We start from the raw sequence: 23379 nt of genomic DNA on the forward strand, positions 1-23379 counted from the left end.
GACAGTAGCTATATATATAGGTTCCAGATAAATCTGACACAAAACAAAAGTCAAATCTGAAGGGGTTTTTTTTGTTTTTCTCTGTCTAATCTATCATACTCCAAAAGCTTCTATATACCACTAGAAACCACACAGAAATCACAGCTTCTATATCTTAAAAACTCATATACTACCTATTTCTAAGATTTTCAAAATAATATATATCAGCCCTCAATAACAAAAATATTTATGAATAACACAAAATAAATTCTGTCTAAGGAAACAAAAGGAGTATTTGTTACCAGACACCTTAATGTTAAGATAATTACTATGGTCATGTATTATATATGGCTCTTCATTTTGATACAGTTAGAGTACAAAGAGAAAATACTGGCTTATATTTTGCATTTTTACTGAGAAAAAGTATATTAACTCCAACAGACAAATCTTTCCTCTGGTCTACACTCAAGGAAAAATAAACTACTGGGACCACTATATAAAAGACATAGAAGGCACCTGGGTGACTTAGCTCGTTAAGTGTTCAACTCTTAATTTCAGCTCAGATCATGATCTCAGGGTCATGAGGTCAAGTCCTGTGTCAGGCTCCATGATGACTGTGAAGTTTGCCTGAGGTTCTCTCTCTCCCTCGGACCCTCCCTCCACCCGTAAGCGCACTCTCTTAAAAAAAAAAAAAAAAAAAAAAAGGACAGAGATCCTTAGTGAATTGCGGTTGTTTATAGAGTCACATATCAACCTAGCAAAACGTTAATTTAAAAAAAATTCTGTAGCACATTAAGAGTTTATATACTTATGGTCCTTCATATAATCTAAATTTAGATTAAATACACAAGCAGAACCTTAAAAAAAAACAAAAAAACTAACACCATAAAACATAGATCTCATAGATCCACTAAGTACACAGAATTCAATCTCTTAGCCACAGGATTCCTACTGGAAGGTGGTCATCCAGAATCTACTTGAATACAGCAAGGAATAAGGAGCTTACTACTTCATATAATGAGACTTTATAAATAATTAAAAATGCATTTCTTGATTAAGTCAAAACCTAAATTCTACATATTGCTTCATATTCTGTGTCCCTATATGACAACTCTTTAAGAAAAGAAAAAAGGCTAACAATAACCATAAATCTTCCTCTCAGATAACCTGGGTTCAAGCAGGGTCTCAGCCAAACTCTGTAGGGTCTTGGGTAAATTACTTAAACTCTCCAAGTCTCAGTGTTCTCAACTACAAAACAAAAAATGCTCTTATTTCCCAGTCAAAGTTGTTCTAAGGATTAAACAGACTCTCTGCACAGAGCCATGTGAACAGCAGAAGTTGCCACTACCCTCACAGGCTTGTGGCTCATTCTTCATTGTTTATATATCCATTTGAACATCTTCTACATATATTTTTGTAAAAGACCCTTAATCAGCCAAACTAATTTCTTTAAATGTCTCCCCTCTATCCCTCGGATACTTTCTGACCTATTAAATTATCAAGTCTTTAGAGTATCATTAAAAGAGTACTCAATGACCTGGGTAAATGAAGTATTAGTCTACTAAATTATATTTAAAATAAGTACTAATACATGTTAGTATTACCAGCCCCTACCTGGTTCCAGATTCAAACCATTTCTAAGAAAAAAAAAATATATATATATATATATTGCGAAGAACCTTATGAAAAAACAATCCTGTAAGCAGCAATGCCATTTTTTCGTACAATACTATCATGTAAGAGTGCATATGCTTGTGGAGATATATATGTTTCTAAGTATGAAAAGTGCATCCCTCACTATAGATCAAGGGTTGGCAAACTTTTTCTTGCAGGGCCAGGCAGTAAATATTTTATGGTGTTGTACTACGAAAGCAGTATAAATGAGCATGGCTGTGTTCCAATAAAACTTTATTTACAAAAGTAATGGCCAGCAATTGGGTCATAGTTTGTTGGCCCCACAGTTTTCATAAATGTTTGCAAACAAAACAAAACAAAACAAAACAAAACATGGGGTATCTAGGTAGCTTAGTCCGTTAAGTGTCTGCCTTCCACTTAGGACATGATCCCAGAGTCCTGGGATCCAGGCCCACAGAAGGCTCCCTGTTTATCAGGGAGCCTGCTTCTTCCTCTCCTTTCCACTCTTGCTCTCTCTTGTTATCTCCATCACTGTCTCTTTCTCTCTCAAATAAATAAATAAAATCTTACACACACACACACACACACAAGAAGAGGAAAAAAAAACATCCATAATCCTACCACCTACAAAAAAATTGGTTAACATAAGTTTTGTTGTAAATAAGTCTTAGTTTTACTGTTTAAATGTTTTTCTGTGTGAATGTATGTTTGTGTGTATTAAGTATAAACAGAAAACCTGGGATCATACTTTATTATTATAAAGTCCACAATGTCATTAATATTTTCTACTACATGATTTTAACAGCTGGATAATACATGGGTATATATCAATTTATCTAAATAATCCAATGTTGTACCTTTAGGTTATTTCCAATTTCCAAGACTCTAACTACTATCACTTTTAAAAACTGCTAATTTATGAAAGAATTTGTATTTCACTATTGTCCATGCTTTAAAGGTTCTTGGTTGAAAAATGCTAAGTGACCAACTGTCTTCCTTCTTTTGTGAATTGCACATTAATCTACTTTGCTTATTTCCTATTGGGCTATTAAGATTTTTAAAAATCCCAATTTGCAACTGATCTTACTATAATAAGGACATTAAAGCTCTCATAAGTATAAATATTTTCCCATTTTTCTTTCAATTTTGTTAATTTTTTTAAAATAGTGCCTTTTTTTCAGCTTTTAAGTTTTTATGCATGTAAGTTTATCAAATACGTCCCCCTAACTTATAACTTTGTTCTTATACTTAGAAAAGCCTTACCTTCACAGAGATAAGAATATATATTCAGATATTATTACAGCTTTATAATCTCTAATATATATTATAGCTTTATAATCTGTAATGTGTGTACTTAAATACATATATATGTAGATATACATATATACTAGACACTATACATACAAATATATGCATACAACAGATACTATACATATATATATATAAACACATACAAACATATAAAAATACACAGTATTCCTTCAACTCCATCCCCTCCCTCTTCTTAAGTCCCAGTGTCTTGTCTCAAGCACTAATCAACTATCACTGGAGATACTGCCCACTTCATTCTCAGTGGCTTACTATCCATCCCTCACACTGCTGCGGCAATAACCTCTTCAAAACTAGAAATCTGAACATATTTTTTTTGCTTAAAACCCTTTCAACTCAAAGACTGAGAAGTTAGCTGTTACAAGCGGCAGGCTTCCGAATCTCTCTGAATTCCCCCATGTATATGTGTGTGTGCACACACGCGTGCACGCACGTGCAGAAAAGACTTAACAAGTAGGCCTGAACTGCCTATCCTTAGAAAGTCCTATATCTCAAGGCTGGCCCTTGGGTGGTGTCTGGGATTTGGGGAGGTTTTCCACTGCCCTAACTGATAAGAGCAACTCACTGACTGATAAAAGTGGCTCACTGTACCAAAACTATTAGCATGTAAGATATGGTTTATGACTGGACCATGGCTGAACAGCTGCTTTCCTTCTGGAAGTTAGAAATTTCAATATATGCTACATAGAGGGTGCCTAGGTAACTAGCCTCCGTTAAAAACTCTGGGCAATGAACGTCTAATGAGCTTCCCTGGTGGATAGCACTACATACATGTCACAATTTGATGCTGGGGAAATTAAATACATACTCTCCACTGAAAGAGGTTGCTTCGAAGCTTACACCTTGTTTCCTCAGGACTTCACCCCATGCACCTCTTCTCTGTACTGATCCTACTTTGTACCCTTTCATTGTAACAAATCATGGACATATGTATGATTATATGTTGAGTTCTGTGAGAACGCCTAATGAATCATTAAGCCTGTCCTTGGGGATCCCTGGTGCAGTGAGTTTAAAAAACTGAGGGTGTGTGTGTGTGTGTGTGTGTGTTTTACACAGACAGCAAAAGTAAAATCCCATGAACATTTACAACAAAACTAAACAATCAGGGATCCCCACAAGCCCCAAAATACATGCTAACAGGTCAAACAATTAGCAGCCACAAACCCTTCCTAGTATTAGTATCTATGCAAAAGGAGGCAGAAGGCAATAACAGGAAATATGAGACATCTCTGAGAATAGGAAAGCCCCAAATAGCCAATAGGTATTTAAAAAAAAAAACAAAAAAAGCATAGTGGCCAATTTGACAAGCTCAGCTGAAACCAGGAATATCTGCTGGACCGCTGGGACTATCCAAAGGTCTACAGAAAAGTATGAAGAGCTAGAGAAGTTTATCTGCAATGAACTCCCTAAACTGATCAGCTGAGATGCCTTCCTCCTAGGTCAGGGCCCCACACTAAGGAGACACTATTAGGAGTGTCATAATAGGAGTGGACGTAAACCTGAACAGGATGGAGTCAAAAGAGCTGAAGGAGACATACAAGTCAGTCAGTGCAATAAAGCTAGGCAATCTCAGAAAACACATCATCATTAAAACAAACAAAACTAACCAAAAACAGGAGGGAGCTTATAAAGCTAAAAAAGATACCCTAAACCCCATCTCTATGTAGAAGTTCAGAGTGACTAACTCCACAGATAAAGCCCACATGAAGTTATTATGAGAACAAGAAGAAAGGCACTTTCAGGAGATGACCAGCAAAAAAATAAAATGATACAAGATATTAAAAAGCAATGTAAATCAGAATTAGAAAACCTAGAAATGAGGTGTTAGAACTTAGCAAAGAATTAGAAATTTCAAAAGTCTCTTCAAAAATAGAGACAAACCATAAGTGACTCTTAATTTCACAAAACAAACTGAAGGTTGCTGGGGGGAGGGGGTTTGGGAGAAGGGGGTGGGATTATGGACATTGGGGAGGGTATGTGCTTTGGTGAGTGCTGTGAAGTGTATAAACCTGGTGATTCACAGACCTGTACCCCTGGGGATAAAAATATATGTTTATAAAAAATAAAAAAAAATAAAAATATAAATAAATAAAGGCTAATTTAAAAGGAATATAAGAATGAATAAACACAACAGAGAGCACCTTAGAGATAGGAAAAAAGGAAGGAATTTTTGAAAATTAAAAATAAGGAAAAAAGTTAAAATGATTGGAAAGTAATAAATCAGTGAAGATTAGACGATCTAATAAAGAAAAAAAAAATACAGAAAATAACAACTACTAAGAGCAGTAATTCAAGAAAACTTCCCTGAAAGAAAAGATCTGAAACTACATAGTAAATGAGTACACCATGTCCCTATGAATAGAAGACAGATCAACCAAAATCAAGTAACAAAATTACTGGACTTTAAACAAATATCTATCTATCTATTGGTCTCCTTTGGACATCTAAGAAAAAAGAAACAAGTGACCTCTAAGGAAAAAAGTACTTAAATTATTAATAACGTTTGAGACCAAAAACGATAGTTCAAGGAGAAAAAAATGTGAGCCTGCTACTGAATTACACCAAAAGAGAATTTATGTCAGAGAAAAAGTAAAAAAGCAGAAAACGCATACTCTGGAAACAAAATTAATATAGGTGCTCATTGCTCATGCTCATGCTCATTGTGATTATAAAACTTTGGAAAGTACCTAAAATACAGGAATGTTTAAACTGTGGCATTTGGACAATGGGATACTATGGAGCCATTAAAAAATTATGTTCATGAGGACACCTGGGTGGCTCAGAAGATTGTGCATCTATGCGTCTAGTCACCAACAGGTAAAATACACATATCAAAATCATTTGTAGGGAAAACAAAACACTCCAAAGATTTCAGTTACAAAGCTTGTAAAAGGGAAAGATAAGTATGCAGAATCATGAAAACCTGACTTTCTTCACTAAAAAATCTGAAACTGCATAGTTACACAGTGACCAAATGCTATTTCCTAGTCCCGGCACTCTGTGTAAAAAGTACAGGGGTAAATGAAATAATATAATACACATAACACATACAAACATTTGTTCATGGGAAGGGGTAAAAATTAAAATACTCCAGTTCAATTTCCTCACTTTCTTTAATGCTTTCCTTTTTCTAAGTCAAATACACAAAACATGATTACTGAGGTCAAGTTACAAAATGCAAATTAGCAGGCGTTTGGAAGGAATACATTTAAACCTAAAGATACTCAAACCAGTTTGGAAAAGTAAATCATAAAAGTTATTTTAATGATTTAATATGATTATTCATTAAATGCTCACTGACGTTCGCTGATCCCCTACCAAATGTTAGGAACAATGCTAAACACACTCAGCATCTCATTTAGCCCTCAAAACAAAGAAAATATAAAATTCTACTGAAAGTATATTCTCATTCTCACTCAACAGATAAAGAAAAGGAGGCCTGAGAGTTAAATAACTTGTCCAGGTTCACACAGCTAGCTCTCCAAATAAATGTGTACCTGCAATACAGAACTATACTGAAGATTCTATGGAGATGCTGACTTGTGGTAGCAGGAGGCAGAAGACACATGAAAATCTCAGGTGACCTAACATAAGAGATAAGCCTACAATATTACTGTTTTCCTCAACTAGAAGATAATGTAAATTCAGTTTTGCTATGCAAATAATCAATGAAAATCCTTTGAAAACAAACAATACAGTGACCTATGTATCACCTAGAATTTTAAAATATCTTTAAAGTGACAAAAGACTACCGCAAAGTTTCCAGAAGCTTTGGATTCTCAAATCTTTATACATTCAGCTGCTTCTGTGCTAGAAAGAGATCCCAAAGAAAACAGAGCTACCACTCTTAAAGAACAGAACTTCAAAACAGTCAGTTAAAAGTCCTGCAATCTAAAAGTCCTTACTTGTAAAATGAAAAATGAGAAAATAAAAAAATGAAAAAAAGTTTGTAACATACATCTCACAAGTGAGTAGCAAACATTAAATGAGAAAATGTAATATAAAGCAGTAATCACAGTGCTTGAAATACAGGAAATGGTAGTAAGGATTCTACAAAGGTGATAACCTCTGCCCAGAATGCTCTCCAAACCCTCTCACTACCTACAGTCACCCCAGTGGCAACAGAATGCTCTTTGCAATGAATAATGCTGACATAAATATACACCTGTATGGAAAGGTGAATCCTACCTCTCCCACCATACACAAAAATTATTTTAAATGGATGATAATAGACATAAGTGGGAAAGGTAAAACAATAAAGCTTCATCTAAAAGTAAAACAAAAAAAAAAAAAAAGAGAGAGAGAGAGAGGGAACAATAAAGCTTTATCTAAAAGAAAACAAAGGATACCATTTTTAAGACCTTGGGGCAAGCAACATTCTTTTAAGAGAACACAAAAAGCAGCATCTGTAAGTGAAAGTGATATACTAGACTAGATTTCATTAAATTTAAGAACTTCTGTGCATTTTTTAAAGAGGCATTAGAGTTAAAAGGCCAGCTTTAGACTAAAAGAAGATATATGCAGCATGCATATCCAAAAGATTACTCCATCTGGAATATAAAACTATAAATCTATCAGAAAAAAACCACATGTAACAAAACACAAGGAAGAACAAACTTGAACAGTCACTTCACAAAAGAAAGCAAATGAAAATACACCCAACACATCCAACATGCAGAAATGCGCATTAAAACCACAATGAGATACCAACACAACCATCAAAATTGTTATAACTAATAAGATAAACAATAGCTGGTATTAGAAAAAATGTGGAACAACTGAATCTCACCAACATTGCTGGCAGAAGTGTAAAATGTCACAAGCACTTTAGAAAGCTCCCAAAATTGAACCAGGAAGAAATTGACAACCTGAATAGACCGATATCTAGTAACAAGATTGAAGCAGTGATCAAAAACCTCCCAAAAAACAAGAGCCCAGGACCTGATGGATTCCCTGGGGAATTCTACCAAACTTTCAAAGAAGAAATAAGACCTATTCTCCTGAAGCTGTTTCAAAAAATTGAAGCAGAAGGAAAACTTCCAGACTCTTTCTATGAAGCCAACATTACCCTGATCCCCAAACCAGGCAAAGAGCCTACCAAAAAGGAGAATTTCAGATCAATATCACTGATGAATATGGATGCTAAGTTTCTCAACAAGATCCTAGCAAACAGGATCCAACAGCACATTAAAAAAATTATCCACCATGACCAGATGGGATTCATCCCTGGGCTACAAGGATGGTTCAACATTCCCAAATCAATCAATGCGATAGAACAAATTAATATGAGAAGAGAGAAGAACCACATGGTCCTCTCAATTGATGCAGAAAAAGCATTTGACAAAATCCAGCATCCGTTCCTGATTAAAACGCTTCAAAGTATAGGGATAGAGGGAACATTCCTGAACTTCATCAAAACTATCTATGAAAGACCCACAGCAAATATCATCCTCAATGGGAAAAAGCTTGCAAGCTTCCAGTTGAGATCAGGAACAAGACAAGGATGCCCACTTTCACCACTCTTGTTCAACATAGTATTAGAAGTCCTAGCAACAGCAATCAGACAACAAAGAGAAATAAAAGGTATCCAAATTGGCAATGAAGAAGTCAAACTCTCTCTCTTCGCAGATGACATGATTCTTTATATGGAAAACCCAAAGACTCCACCCCAAACTACTTGAACTCATACAGCAATTCAGCAATGTGGCAGGATACAAAGTCAATGTGCAGAAATCGGTTGCTTTCTTATACACTGACAATGAAAATACAGAAAGGGAAATGAGAGAATCGATTCCATTCACTATAGCACCAAGAACCATAAACATACCTGGGAATAAACCTAACCGAAGAGGTAAAGGATCTGTACTTGAGGAACTACAGAACACTCATGAAGGAAATTGAAGAAGACACAAAAAGATGGAAGACCATTCCATGCTCTTGGATCGGAAGAATAAACATTGTTAAAATGTCTATACTGCCTAGAGCAATCTATACTTTTAATGCCATTCCAATCAAATTACACCAGTATTCTTCAAAGAGCTGGAGCAAATAATCCAGAAATTTGTATGGAATCAGAAGAGACCCCGAATTGCTAAGGAAATGTTGAAAAACAAAAATAAAACTGGGGGCATCATGTTACCTGATTTCAAGCTTTATTACAAAGCTGTGGTCACCAAGATAGCATGGTACTGGCATTAAAACAGACACATAGACCAGTGGAACAGAGTAGAGAGCCCAGATATGGACCCTCAACTCTATGGTCAATTAATCTTCGACAAAACAGGAAAAAATATACAGTGGAAAAAAGACATTCTCTTCAATAAATGGTGCTGGGAAAACTGGACAGCTATATGGAGAAGAATGAAACTCAACCATTCTCTTACACCATACACAAAGATAAACTCAAAATGGATAAAAGACCTCAACATGAGACAGGAATCCATCAGAATCCTAGAGGAGAACATAGGCAGTAATCTCTTCGATATCAGCCACAGCAACTTCTTTCAAGATATGTCTCCAAAGGCAAAGGAAACATAAGCAAAAATTAACTTTTGGGACTTCATCAAAATCAAAAGCTTCTGCACAGCAAAGGAAACAGTCAACAAAACAAAGAGGCAACCCACAGAATGGGAGATGACAGTACAGACAAAAGGTTGATATCCAGGATCTATAATGAACTCCTCAAACTCAACACACACAAAACAGGCAATCATATAAAAAAATGGACAGAAGATATGAACAGACACTTCTCCAATCAAGACATACAAATGGCTATCAGACACATGAAAAAATGTTCATCATCACTAGCCATCAGGGAGATTCAAATTAGAACCACATTGAGATATCAACGTACACCAGTTAGAATGGCCAAAATTAACAAGACAGGAAACAACATGTGTTGGAGGGGATGTGGAGAAAGGGGAACCCTCTTACACTCTTGGTGGGAATGCAGGTTGGTGCAGCCTCTTTGGAGAACAGTGTGGAGATTCCTCAAGAAATTAAAAATAGAATTTCCCTATGACCCTGCAATTGCACTCCTGGGTATTTACCCCAAAGATACAGATGTCGTGAAAAGAAGGTCCATCTTCACCCCAATGTTTATAGCAGCAATGGCCACGGTCGCCAAACTATGGAAAGAACCAAGATGCCGTTCAACGGATGAATGGATAAGGAAGATGTGGTCCATATACACTATGGAGTATTATGCCTCCATCAGAAAGGATGAATACCCAACTTTTGTAGCAGCATGGATGGGACTGGAAGAGATTATGCTGAGTGAAATAAGTCAAGCAGAGAGAGTCAATTATATGCTTTCACTTATTTGTGGAGCATAACAAATAGCATGGAGGACATGGGGAGTTAGAGAGGAGAAAGGAGTTGGGGGAAATTGGAAGGGGAGGTAAATCATGAGAGACTATGGACTCTGAAGAACAATCTGAGAGGTCTGAAGTGGCGGGGGGGGGTGGGAGGTTGGGGTACCAGGTGGTGGGTATTATAGAGAGCACGGATTGCATGGAGCACTGGGTGTGGTGAAAAAATAATGAATACTGTTATGATGAAAATACATAAATTTAATTTAAAAAAAAAAAAAGCTTTTTGGCAGTTTCCAGTAAAGTAAAGTACAAAGCCTATGCTAAGACCCACACCAGGTCTTAGGCGCTGCCTAAGCAAGTTCATTCCTGAGTATTTGCTCAAGACAAATGAAACCGAGTCTCCACAAAAAGACACACACAAATAATATTCACAGAAGCTGTATTCTAACAGCTAAAACTAGAAACAATGCAAATGTCCATCAGCAAACTGTGACATATTCATATTATGGAAAACAACACAGTAGTAAAACAGTATGAGGTACTATTCCATGCAACAAGGCAAATAGTGAAGACAAGAAGAAACCAGACACATTCAATTCCTTTAAGAAATATGAGGTAGTGTCTGGGAAGGGTTAAGATGGAGTCCCCAGGTGTGCCAGAAATTTACTATATCTTGTTCTATACCTTCTATACCTAAACCAGAAATGTTCTATACCTTCTGGTAGTTACACAGGTGTATGCATATATAAAAATTCATCAAGCTATATACTTAAGATGTAGGCACCTTATTATTTAAATCATATCTTAATTTTAGAAATTTAAATACCCTGCACATAATAAAGCCAAGAGCAAAAAAATAAAAAAAATAAAAAAAAAAATAAAGCCAAGAGCAAAAACAGTTAATAATGTTTTCAGAACTATTCCTTCAAATCTGTTTTGTTTTTTTTTTAAAGATTTGTTTATTTATTTGATAGACAGAGATCACAAATAGGCAGAGAGGCATGTAGAGAGAGGGGGGGAAGCAGGCTCCCCGCTAAGCAGAGAGCCCAATGCAGGGCTCGATCCCAGGACTCTGGGATCATGACTGAGCTGAAGGCAGAGGCTTTAACCCTCTGAGCCACCCAGGCACCCTGCTTCATGTCTGGTTTTAATCAAAAAACAAAACAAAAAAACAAAAAAACCAAATAAACAAGAAAAACTCTCTAGCAAGATACAATAAAAACTGAAATATAAGAGTATACATGGTAGGTATCTGACCTAACTTTTATGTTACTAAAAAGTCAGCCCAGAACTTTTAATCTAAATGTGTCATGCTTTTAATATATCAAAAATCTTAAAAAAAATAAAATTGGAAAGGAAGAAAGAAAATTAATTTCCTTAAAATGCAAGACATGTGAACACTAGATTAGATTTTTTTCACTATAGTTCCAATGCTTAGGCTTTATGTCTCAATACCAAATAACCAAAAAAGGAATGACAAAAACAAAATATTACTTCCTGCTTTTATGACAATATGTTCTCTGTGGCAAATCCCTTATCCACATGCATAAAATGCAGAAAGTGGAATTACCTGCAAAGACTTTCTTTCAGTTCAGGTTTCTAGGATTCTGACATTCAAATAATCAAAAACTCTGATTAACTTCTCAAATGCCTTCCAAAATATAAGCTGAATCTTTGGTCTGGCATTCAAAGTTCCACATTAACACTAGGCTCATACTTATCTTTCCAATCCTTTTTCACATTGACTCTATATAGAAACCTATGTGCCTTCCTTAGTTCTTTAGATTTCCTACATACAAAATATCCATCTCCCAAAGTTCTGTATTAGCCTATTAAGATCTCTGTTATCTCTGAATCCACTCAAATATTTATTAAGTATCTTTTGCATATAAAGTACAAAGCTGGATAATGGTTGAGGACCAAGAAACAAGACATGGTTCCACCTATAAAGTGGGAATGTAAAGAGCTAAACCTAATATTAATTAGGATCAAGTAATTAGCAAAGACGCCAATTTATACTATAGGAAAACAAAATAGAAATTTTTTTAAGTATTAGACCCAGATGAAATCCTCCCTCCTTCACTCTTCCCTATTGTACTCCCAAGTAGTTCTCTCTAACTGCTCTGAATCACTGTAACATTGTTTCATATCAGTCATCTATAATACCATTTTTATGTACTATTCAAATCATGATTTCAAAAACTGCTTTTCAAAAGTGAAGAGCTCCTGTATTTTATCAAATAATAGTTAAGGCCAAAACGATTATAATAAAAAGTAAGAATTAAAAGACATTGCACCTCATTGGAAATCTCCATGGAGAATATCACAGAAAGCTAGCCAAGACTTAGATTTCTTAGATTTCAATTAACTGAATTCTTTTACAAATTTTACAGATGAATATTACATAAGGAACGAAAATTACTTGACTAATTTTCCTTCATAAAGCTTCCCTCACTACTCCTGTATTAACCCGAAAGTCCATAAATAAGCTTTGGGACTTTCGCTATCACATATTTACACAAAAATCAAAGCTCAATTAACCATGTGCCTAAATACACTCAACCATACATCCACCAAAAAGCATTTATGAACAGAAGTATCTGTCTTATAGCTGACATAATCTGAGCTACGATAACTGTGATGTTATAAAGATTAATATCTATATTTCAGATTTAACCTACCCAAAAGCTATTTATATTTTGTCATATACAGTTATATTCTAGGAGCATATTCAATGGCATAACTGAACTCATGTAGGCAACATAATCTAGTATGAATTACCTTGTTATTTGAACATTTTTAAACAATACCATTAAAAAACAGCTAGCTCTAAGTTTTTTAAGCAAGCTAAATGCAAATTTAAAATACTTAATTTTGAAAACTTAAAATTACTATCTAATGTAAGATAATTCAAAATCTACCTCATCAACTCTGATTTGAATAAATATAAACTGTACCTGGTTACTGCCATGGCCAAAAGGAGTACCAGATAAATTAGTGGTTACACTGTGCAAAATAATTTCACCACTGAGAGATCCAGAAGCAATGTAGCAATCATTCCAATTATATGTGACACAAGTTACTTCATCTTTATGATCCTAAAAGAAAGAAATGAAAGTAAGTACTCTGCCATATAACCTTCGCACTGCACATTTTCATGTTTTTCTAAGTTACACTTTTTGTAAATATCATGTATTTGTAAATTTAATATCTACTTTAACATCTTCCTCAAATAACCTAAAAAAAAATTACTTAAATGAGTAGGAAACTATTTGATCAACACCAAGTCTTCTCGGGGAACAGAGATTTAGTTTTCGTAACTGTAATAATGAGCAGGCACTTAGAAACAAAAGACAAAAGGGAAAGGTAATTTTCTAGACCGCATTATGTCTACCTTCCACTGACAAGTAACATTTATTCCAAGTTGACTATTATGAGAATCCCTGGCCTTGAGAGAATCACGGTTCAGTGAAAAGACAGGACATTTAAATTAACCTGAAAATGGCAGAAGGAATGCTAGATGAGTAGTAGAGGCAAAGTGTCCTAGGAACGAGAAAGAGGCATGACTGTGACCTGAACTCACAGAAGCAGCTGTGGGGAAGACATAAAGCTCTAGTTCAACAGTAAAGAAAAAATAAATGATAAGCAGGGGAGGGGGAAAGAAACCAGACACACGAAATGGAAGAGAGCAAAAACAAAAGCTCCAAAGCCAGAATAAGCAAGGCATAGCTGAGACACAACAGCAGTTATTTTCATTTGCTGGGAACATTATGAATTCTTATTCAACTTTAGAAGAATCCTGGGAGGCAAGCTCACTTTTCTCATTTCATGGACAAGTTCACTACATGAACTACAAGTTCACTACAAGGTTAAGAAATCTGTGCAAGCTCACATAACTACTAAGTGGCAGATCCAAGATTCAAATCCAGGTCAAAGCCCAAAGCCTATTTTCCTCTCTATATAAGGCTGTCTCCAAATCCAAAGAGGAATCCACTTTGAGGAAACAAAACTGGTTTTAAACAAATGGGATTCACAAGCACTGTATTTTCCAACATCAAATTAGAGATATCTAGCAGAAGCATAGAAAAGTGATCAGGGTTAGAAGTATAGTTTTTAACAGTTTGTTGTTGTATCTTAATAATATAAATAAACTAACTTTTGTATCTAATAAATAGATTAATTAATATCAAGAAAAGTAGCTATAATATTCTACTTAAAATCCAATGTTTTCAAATGGTCCTTTGAGCATGTCTACAGGCATCTTTAAACTTTATTATACTCTCTTAAAAAAAAAAAAATTGCTATCCTGAGGAAAAATTGTCTGATGAGAAGGAAAAAAGCAGATTATTTAGTACAAAGGTCCCATTTGGAAAATTATGAACATGAGTTCCAATACAATTTCTATGACTTTATAATGAAGCGGGTATCTTCCTTATTTTAACTGTGGAAAACAAGTCATTCAGCAAATATTGAGTAAGCACCTACCAAGTGCCAGAAATTGTGTTTCCAGGGAGAGCACCACAGAGAAGAGACCCAAAGGTGAAGATTAGATTTCCCACTATCGCAATTACTCAGTCAAATACTTGGTAACTGAATGAATAAAGAAATGAAGTACTCTAAGAGTTGCAAACAATGAGAAGAGACACAACTATATGAAGTAACTGGGAAAACTGAGGATAGAAAAATAAGTGGGATTATGCCATGCCATAGAGTTAGGGTAAGTGATGCTCCTAAAATAAATGAGAGTATGTGACAGAAGTGGCCACAGCCTTCAAATCTCTTCTCAATTCTGTAAAATAATCTCTTTCATAGTAGGTATATCCCTCTGAATAGCTTTAATTCAATTTTATAATTAAAAAAATTAAACAATGGATAATATCTGAGTTTGTAACTCATCTTTGTCATTACTAGCTGTTTGATACTGAACAAGCTCTTTAATATTTTTGAGCCGGTGTTTTCCACGGGTTCACAGAAATAGTACTACCTGCTTTGCAGAATTCTTGTGACACAAAGAATAAACATACGTTAGGCACAGTGGCTGGCATATCAAATAAGAGTTAATGATTCTTATTATTGGCAACACTTCAATTTTCCATAAGGCTTTCCAAAGTTTAGCTAATATCTAAAATAATGAACTTCCAAAGGTAATATTTTATGTAATAATTACAGGATTATATTTCTGTTTAAAACAAAATCATTCTTCTACATATAATTTCCTCAGTAAGAATTAACCCAATGACATCTGACATTAACAAAATGATAATGTGCCTAGCATTTGCTTCAAAACAATCTGACAGTGAGCCTATATAGTAATCTTTATAGAGTAGATAAGGGCACATATAAAATAATATTGGCCATGAGTTGATGATCAAAGTCAGATGAATGTGTATACTAATATGGCTAGAATTTTTCATATTAAAAGGTTTTTAAAGGCATATGAAAATGAAAATTAAGTTTAAAGGTGAATTTCCAAATATTTGAAGTACATTATAGTGAAAAGGAGAATTCCAAAAAAATCATCATAACCCAGAAGCTTTCATGTGATGAATATTTTTATTTTCTAAAACTACAGAGAGCTAATTATTTAAAGAAACACTAATTGTAAATAATAATTTTATAAAATAGTTCATTACCAAGATGAAAACACACACACACAAAATAACACAAATAGCCACAACCATATACATTAGAGAACTAAGAAGTCAAACCCCCAACTTTGATTAGTAGGTTGATTACAGCCATCCCAAAACCACCCTCATTTTTTCAAAGAGACTTAAAAAAAGATTTCTGATGACAACTCATACTTTAGAAAAAATTAAGGAAGTGGTTCACTGAAAAAAGAGCAGAACTAAGTGAAAAGAACAGAGGAAAAGTTTTAAACACCAACAGTATGCATTAGTGACATACATGGAGGTAAAAATATACCAAAAAATTTTTTTGACTTAAATATCATCTTTATTTTCCCTAACAAATCTCACTTCAATTCTGAAGCATCTTATTTTATCATAAAAGCTCAAAATTAAAAGTTTGGCAAATACTCTAAACATCATAAGATACTCATTACTACAAGGATTTTTTTTTTTTAAAGTAAGTTGCTTACCTTAAGAGATCGATGAACTCTTTTTGATTTTAAATCCCAAATATTAACAGTGTGATTCAGGCCTCCACTTACCAAATACATAGATGTGGAATTTAAACTGACACATGTTTGCTTTTGCTATTAAAGAAAGAAAAAAAGTTACCTTACTTTAACAGAGCCCAGAGCTGACTTTCAAGTCCCATCCAACACTTAGCGAGCACTCTGTAAACATTTGTGGAATTAAATGCTATAAACACTCTAAGACTCAGATTCACCTCCCATCATCTTCCACATGCATCCAACAGCTTGAAAGGAGTTCAAAAAGCTTCAAAAGGAACTCAACAAGAGCGGTGTTCTCCTCCATAGAACAGAGCTGACAGAGGAAGCTTAGGGAACACCAGCAAGTCTTGGCCTCCCATCATGGCTTACTTGCCCTTATATTGCCCCTTAGTAAAACCTACTCTTGCATTTTCACAGAGTATCTTGATTCTTGAATCTAGAATCAGCCCACAGCTCAGGAAACACTAAACATAAGAGACCTTATTTTTTATTTTTTAAAGATTTTATTTATTTGACAGAGGCAGAGATGACAAGTAGGCAGGGAGAGGGAAGCAGGTTCCCCGAGAAGCAGAGAGCCCGATATGGGGCTCGATCCCAGGACCGTGAGACCATGACCTGAGATGAAGGTAGAGGCTTGGGAAAGTTCGTAAAGAGGACAAGATACTTGCCCAAAAATCTCACAACAGAGTCCCCCTACAAAGGAGCCCAAGACTCAAACATGAGATCCTCAGAACCTACCTCTACACTCTTCCTCACGTCTGAAAAGGGACCATCCACTCAGTTTCTCAAGGTAACAGTCCAGAATTACCCTTGATACTACTTCTCCTTACCTGCCATCTACTGTAAGTCTTTGAATTCCCACACTAACATAACATACTGCTGCTACCAACACACTAATCCGAACCCCACAGAACCACAAGAACAGCAGCCTCCTAACTGGTTGTCCCACTTCTGACCTGACTCCCCTACATTCTAGGTTTCACAAGCAGGATGACCTTTAAAAAATGCAAATCAGATCATGACTCTCCCATTTAAACAATGCCAATCAGCCCTAGAATAAATTCCAAACTCATTAACCTGGCTTTCAAACCCTACTTCATCTCTCACCATCCTCCTCCTCACCCACTAATTCTCCTGCCACTCTGGCCTTCTTCCATTCCTTAAACATTATCAGCCCTGTATTTGCCTCAACACTTCTATACCTCCGTGGAAACCTAAATTCCTTCAACCCTGGCTAAATGATTTCTGGTCCACAAAACAGCAACTTCACCTAATGTAACTTGCTAACTTTGTATCTTATTTTAGTTCTCTATGTAGCAACTTGATCACTATCTGGGTATTGTTTAGTAGTTCACTGTCTTGTCTTCCACCAGAATGTCAGTTTCATTAGTGCAAAGGCCATAACCATGCTAGATAAATAAAGTCCATACATCTGAAAAACACCCTGTGCTCAAAAGGGCGCTTTTTTTTTAAAATTTAATTCCAGTATAATTAACATACAGTGGTATATTAGTTCCAGATGTACAGTATAGTGACCATTTCATGCTCATCACGATTAAGTGTACTCTCAATCCCCTAGGAGAGCACTAGATTCTTCTAAGAAACCTTTCCCTACCCCAAGGTTTCTTCCAGGTCTGAAATTTGGACTAGGAGTCAAAATTACTAACATATAAAAATATCAGGAACACATTACATCAATGTTTCAATATAGTTGCTACAATTCCCTTATAGACACCATTCTAGGAACTGACTTTGGTCTACACAGACTAGTATGATTTAGAATCTGGGGGCACCTGGGTGGCTCGGTTGAGCATCTGCCTTTGGCTCAGGTCATGATCTCAGGGTCCTGGGGCTGAGCCCCACATCAGGCTCCCTGCTCAGCAGGGTCTGGCTCTCCCTGTGCCCCTCCAACTCCACCCACTCCCCCCCTTCCCCTTTCTGTGCTCTCTCTCTCTCAAATAAATAAATAAAATATTAAAAAAAAAAAGAATTTAGTTATTACCACAAATCAGGAGTTTTCTAAGAGCTATCAAAATAACCTTTAAGGAAAATAAGAATGGTGTCCATCAAAGATCAATATATTAGTACCCCAATTATAAAAAAAAAACAAAACCCTTAAATTATTAAGGACTCAAAACAAAACCTATGTTTTCAACTGGCCTACCCTGATGTTAGAAGATCTTTTTTTTTATATTAATGTATTATTAATGTAACCAATGAACTTAAATAATTAATGAAAATTGTGTGATTATAGGAATCCCGTACCCTATAACACAAGCAATGGGTCAAGTTTTTAAAATCTAAAAATAAAAGCTGGCCAACCATCTAGGTTATAGAGTAGCCTAAGATATTCATTATTTTACTGTTTATCAACTTACCTACTCTAAAGAGCTAAAATACAAAATCAAAGAAAAAAATGTAAAATTAAAGTTCTACTCTAAAAACGGTGTTAAAGTAAGATAGAATCTCACCTGCCCAAGCAGTAATGGTCTCATATATCAAATGGCACATGAATAATAGGACTTGGATCCTATATAGCAAAAGTGATCAACACACTAATATGTTATAAGAAATTACTAACAATGGCTAAAGAACCAATATTTGCAAAATATTCCTTTAAGCAAGTTAAATTAAAGCAGATTCAAATTATAAGTAATGACCTTACTTTACCCACCTGTATACTTTCTTTTCATTAAACATTTTATTTATTTGGGAAAGCGTACAAGTGAGGGGAGGGGCAGAGGGAGAGGGAGAAACAGACACCCTGCTGGGCCTGGGGCTCAACAAGGTGCTGCATCCCAGGACCCTAAGATCATGACCTGAGCTGAGGGCAGACACTTAATCAACTGAACCACCTAGTCGTCCCCCATCCACCTGTATTCTGATGTGATTTCTTAACTGTAGGAAAGAGAACTAGCTACAGCAACTGATGTGGAATAGTCACAAAATCCTTAGAATTGTGTCACATTTTTAAATATCATCTACTATTTTCCTAATTCAATAACAACAATTGCAAAGTCCCCAAACTGTTCTAAGGCACAATGTATAGAAGGAGCACAATATACATTGTAGTGTAAGTAGAAATCGAGATTGTTTTGATATTGATACTCTATTCAACAAATGTTTGTTTGTTGACATCTTTGATAGTACCTCAAGGTCCAAAAATGACTAAGATGTTCTGCCTGTTCTTGAAGAGCACAGTTTACCTCTTATCAACCAGGGATGCTCTCTGCCTCAATTTTACTTAACTGAGCTTGAACTGGCAGTGTGTCTCAAATTCCATATCTGCCCTCAGCAGGCATTCTCTGCACCAGACTCTAGCATTTGAGGGCTGGATGTGATACGTGTGTCAATCCCACCTACCTTTAGGAAAGGATGGATAGAAATCACAAGTCCTTTTTAAAGTAGATAAGCTCATACTCCATTGCTCTTCTGTGTTCTTTCTAATTGAGCTATCTTACCCATTCCAGTGTGTAAAATTATGACAATTCAATGGTTTAGGGCCTGCTATGAAAACTTTGAACCTTAAATTAAGAACAAGCTATCAACTACTTGTACCTTTTTAGTTAAACCTTACTTTAAAAAAAAAAAAAAAGCTTTCAAGGAGTGTGACTAAAAATGAGGACACAATCATTATCCTGAATCAAAGGGATTAACATATAAAACAAAAAGATGAGAAAACAACATGCAGTGAGAACGTCACTTAAATGCTCAGGGACCAAGGCTCAGGTTGACAAAACCACCCTGTTCCAAGAGAGCTTGGGGAGACTCAGGCAGGGCCCTCAGTAACCTCAGAAGCTAAAGCGGAAGCTACCATCACACAGGGGTCCTTAGCTAATGGTCCTAAGCTCAACATCAGTAAGGACAGGACTACATCATTAGGACCCTAATGGTCAAATCAACCTGGTGACCGAGTTTAGGACTTCGGTATTAAAAAGGCAGCAATACCAGGAAATCTTCCAGAGGAGATGGAGAAAGCAAGTGACCAGCTGACAGAATCTAAGTCCTTGATTGCTCCCCTAGGATCTGTTATTATTTTACCTGAAGATGTTTCAGTGCCTATCTCCTCTTTAAGTGTACTGTATTATTTTGAATTTCAGTTAAAACTAATACTTTTAAACACCTTTATAAATTTAGTTGCACACACCACTAGAAGCAGTTACCACCCAAGTAGAACTAAGAGTTATTAAAATTTTTTTTTTTTTTAATCACTTACCCCTTCACCAAGCTCGAAAAGTAGAAAAGGTTTATTTTTGTAATGTGAAACAACAATTTTGTCGCCACTGGAAGACGCTGTCACGAGAAAGTTATCTAAATGAAGAGTTATGGAGCATCAAACAATTCATGAGCATCTCTAGCACTACGCTATTACTGCAAGAATTGGAAGATAAAAGCAAGTGAACTAACCTAAGAAGACAAGCAAATGAATATAGCTCATACATCAGCTTTCAAAAATGGCTCAGGTTACTAATTACTAAAACTAATTCTCTTCACTACTACTGCAGGGAAGAACTACCCTCTCTGGCTCTATTACTTGAAAGCTATTTTACCCAAGTGAAATACTACTCCATTTTCAAAGAATAGGCCAGAAGGTCTAATTTTATCCTTCAAGAATGAGATCATGATAAAAGTAACATCAGCAAATATCAATCAGCCTTTTCATCTATAAACACCGCTCAAGATAGTTATTTATTAACACAGTGCTTGGTACCAATTTAAGCTAGGAAGTAAATATTCATATTAATCTCCTGTTCATCCATTAAAAATATAAAGCCTGATATAGTCTTAGAACTAGAATTTTTACATTAGAATCTTTCATTCTTAAATTAAGAATAAATAACACAGTAAATATAGCAAATATAAATAACTGTGGTTAAATAGCAACTATTTATGCTGTGGGAAAGTATTATTTTAAATTAAGCTAAATTTATTAAAAACTTAATTTAAAATTACTTATTTTAAAATTTAACTTAATTTAAAATTACAGTACCTTGTTTTACAGAACTTATAAGCAGAACAATCAATAAACACAAAGCACTGTAAATTATTTTTAAATTAAAAAGATTAAATACAATATAATCAAGAATAATAGCCTAATTTTGAGAGTCATAATGAATTAAAATATCAGAAGTTTAAATCTTTGCTTTTTAACAATGAAATCTTAACTAGCTTGCTTTGGGCGGTTTCTATAACATTAGTATATTTCATGAATAGACCATTGATTGTGATTTTATTATAATGCATGATTCAAACAAAATCATTCCCACCTAGATATTATACCATGGAGAAGAACAAATCATTTCCGTTTCTTTGGCTTCATCCTATGTTTACTACTACTTTTTCTCCTTAGAAATAGAAAAGGACTGAACAAAGATAGTATGAGAGGGTAATCTAGTTACTCCTTTTATTTCTCTTGTAGTTTTAGGAATTGTGAGAAAGTGAGGAACATTACCTAACAGTGCCAAAAACTCATTTCTTGGTACCTAACTCTTAATCCCGTTCTTGGAATCCATGCTAAGTGGACCCCAAGTAGCTCAGTCTGGGAAGTCCTTGTTCTTTGGTAACTAATGTCTATGGAAGAGATCAAAGCCTCATTAGAAGTAAGACTATCTGCAAAAGTTTCCACTGTGTATTTACTTGTACAATAAAACTATACAGAAGACCAGTTTCCAAAAGTCATCCCACACAACCTCATAGTCACATCAGTTTTGTCGACAGACCATTAAGTGGTTTATCAGCAAATGCCAACTCCCAATAAAACTTCTTGGAATAAAAATAAACCCAAACTAATAAATCCCATCCAGAATTGCTACTTTTCTCTTATATAGTAAGTAATAGGGAAATTAAGCTTTACACATAATAAAAAGCTAACAATAAAAAGAAGCAACCTTGCTTATTTGTCACTCTCTTTTAAACATTTTTCCCACACTACCTATCTGGAGAGTCATTCAAAAATATACTCCCTTCACCAGGAGTTTGATTAATAGAGCACCAAAGTAATTTATTTTGCCACTTTAACACAAAATCAAGGAGTGATAAAGAGGTAAATTTAATTCAGTAAGAAAATTCATCATTTCTGTTACATATTTGCAAGAATAATTCGGTTGGGCATGAAAACTTCTGTTTTTGTTCATAAATCAGTCATATTTTAAAGCTTTAGTATTTTTACTTTCATCAGGAAACAGAATATTTCATGATTTGATACTGATAAAATCAGACATGTGTTAAAATTTAATTTGTTTTTTAAGTAACAGCCTATATGTGTAAGTTATACAAAAGAATGGTAATTTCTAGCATAACAAGTTTACAGAACATTTCCAGAGTATTTTTTTTACAGCAGTGGCTCTACTGAGAGCTACTGGTTTCTGGTGGGTAAAGGCCAAGAACATTTCCAAACATCCTATAGTGTACACAAGAGCCCCCACAACAAAGAATTATCTAGTCCAAAATGTCAGTAGTGCAAGGTTGAGAAATTCTGATTTCTAAGATTCATCTCCTCCCTTATTTTATCCACACTTAGGAACTTACTAAGACAGGGAGTGCATAAATCAGAAATACAAAAAGCATGGAAAATTCAATCTAGACAATTTCTCTGAGAGATCAGGCTATTTTCATCATAGAAAGAAAAAAGAGAAATACAGAGAGTACATCAGTAAGGTAAGGATGTTGGACAATTTTAATTTTTATATCCTCCCCAACTTTGCTGTCTTTGAGTTCTGTCTTTAATTTGCAGACCACATCCTTAAATAGCCAAATGTTGATGCAAAAACTCATTCCAAAACCATCCAGAAGTTTTCCCACCATTACCTACCTTATTCCATTTGGGTTCAACAACAAAGTATTGATAACAAAACTAATTCTATGGTCTGGTTCTAGCAGTTTCTATATATATATGCATATATATATACATGTGTGCGTATACCTATATACATATATAGGTATGTATTCCTACGATGTATTTATTAAATCCCTACTTTATCTATC

The 23379-nt window shown here is 35.1% G+C and overlaps 1 protein-coding gene across 8 annotated transcripts in view; it reads right to left on the reverse strand.

The window, feature by feature from the left end:
• The window catches only part of NEDD1 (NEDD1 gamma-tubulin ring complex targeting factor), a 49107-nt gene that overhangs the window by 23116 nt on the left and 2612 nt on the right, over nt 1–23379 (reverse strand). For 6 of the 8 annotated variants that reach the window (XM_082739244.1, XM_082739241.1, XM_082739245.1 and 3 more), the window contains 3 exons: nt 20612–20706; nt 16357–16473; nt 13214–13354 (listed from right to left, as the gene is read on the reverse strand). In XM_082739244.1, coding sequence (XP_082595370.1) covers nt 13214–13354; nt 16357–16473; nt 20612–20706 — 353 coding nt within the window. Of the gene's footprint in view, nt 1–13213; nt 13355–16356; nt 16474–20611; nt 20767–23379 lie in introns of all 8 variants that reach the window. The other 2 variants (XM_082739247.1, XM_082739248.1) reach the window with 1 other exon arrangement.

Source organism: Mustela nivalis, assembly GCF_964662115.1.
Source record: "Mustela nivalis genome assembly, chromosome: 7".
NCBI classification, from domain to species: domain Eukaryota; kingdom Metazoa; phylum Chordata; class Mammalia; order Carnivora; family Mustelidae; genus Mustela; species Mustela nivalis.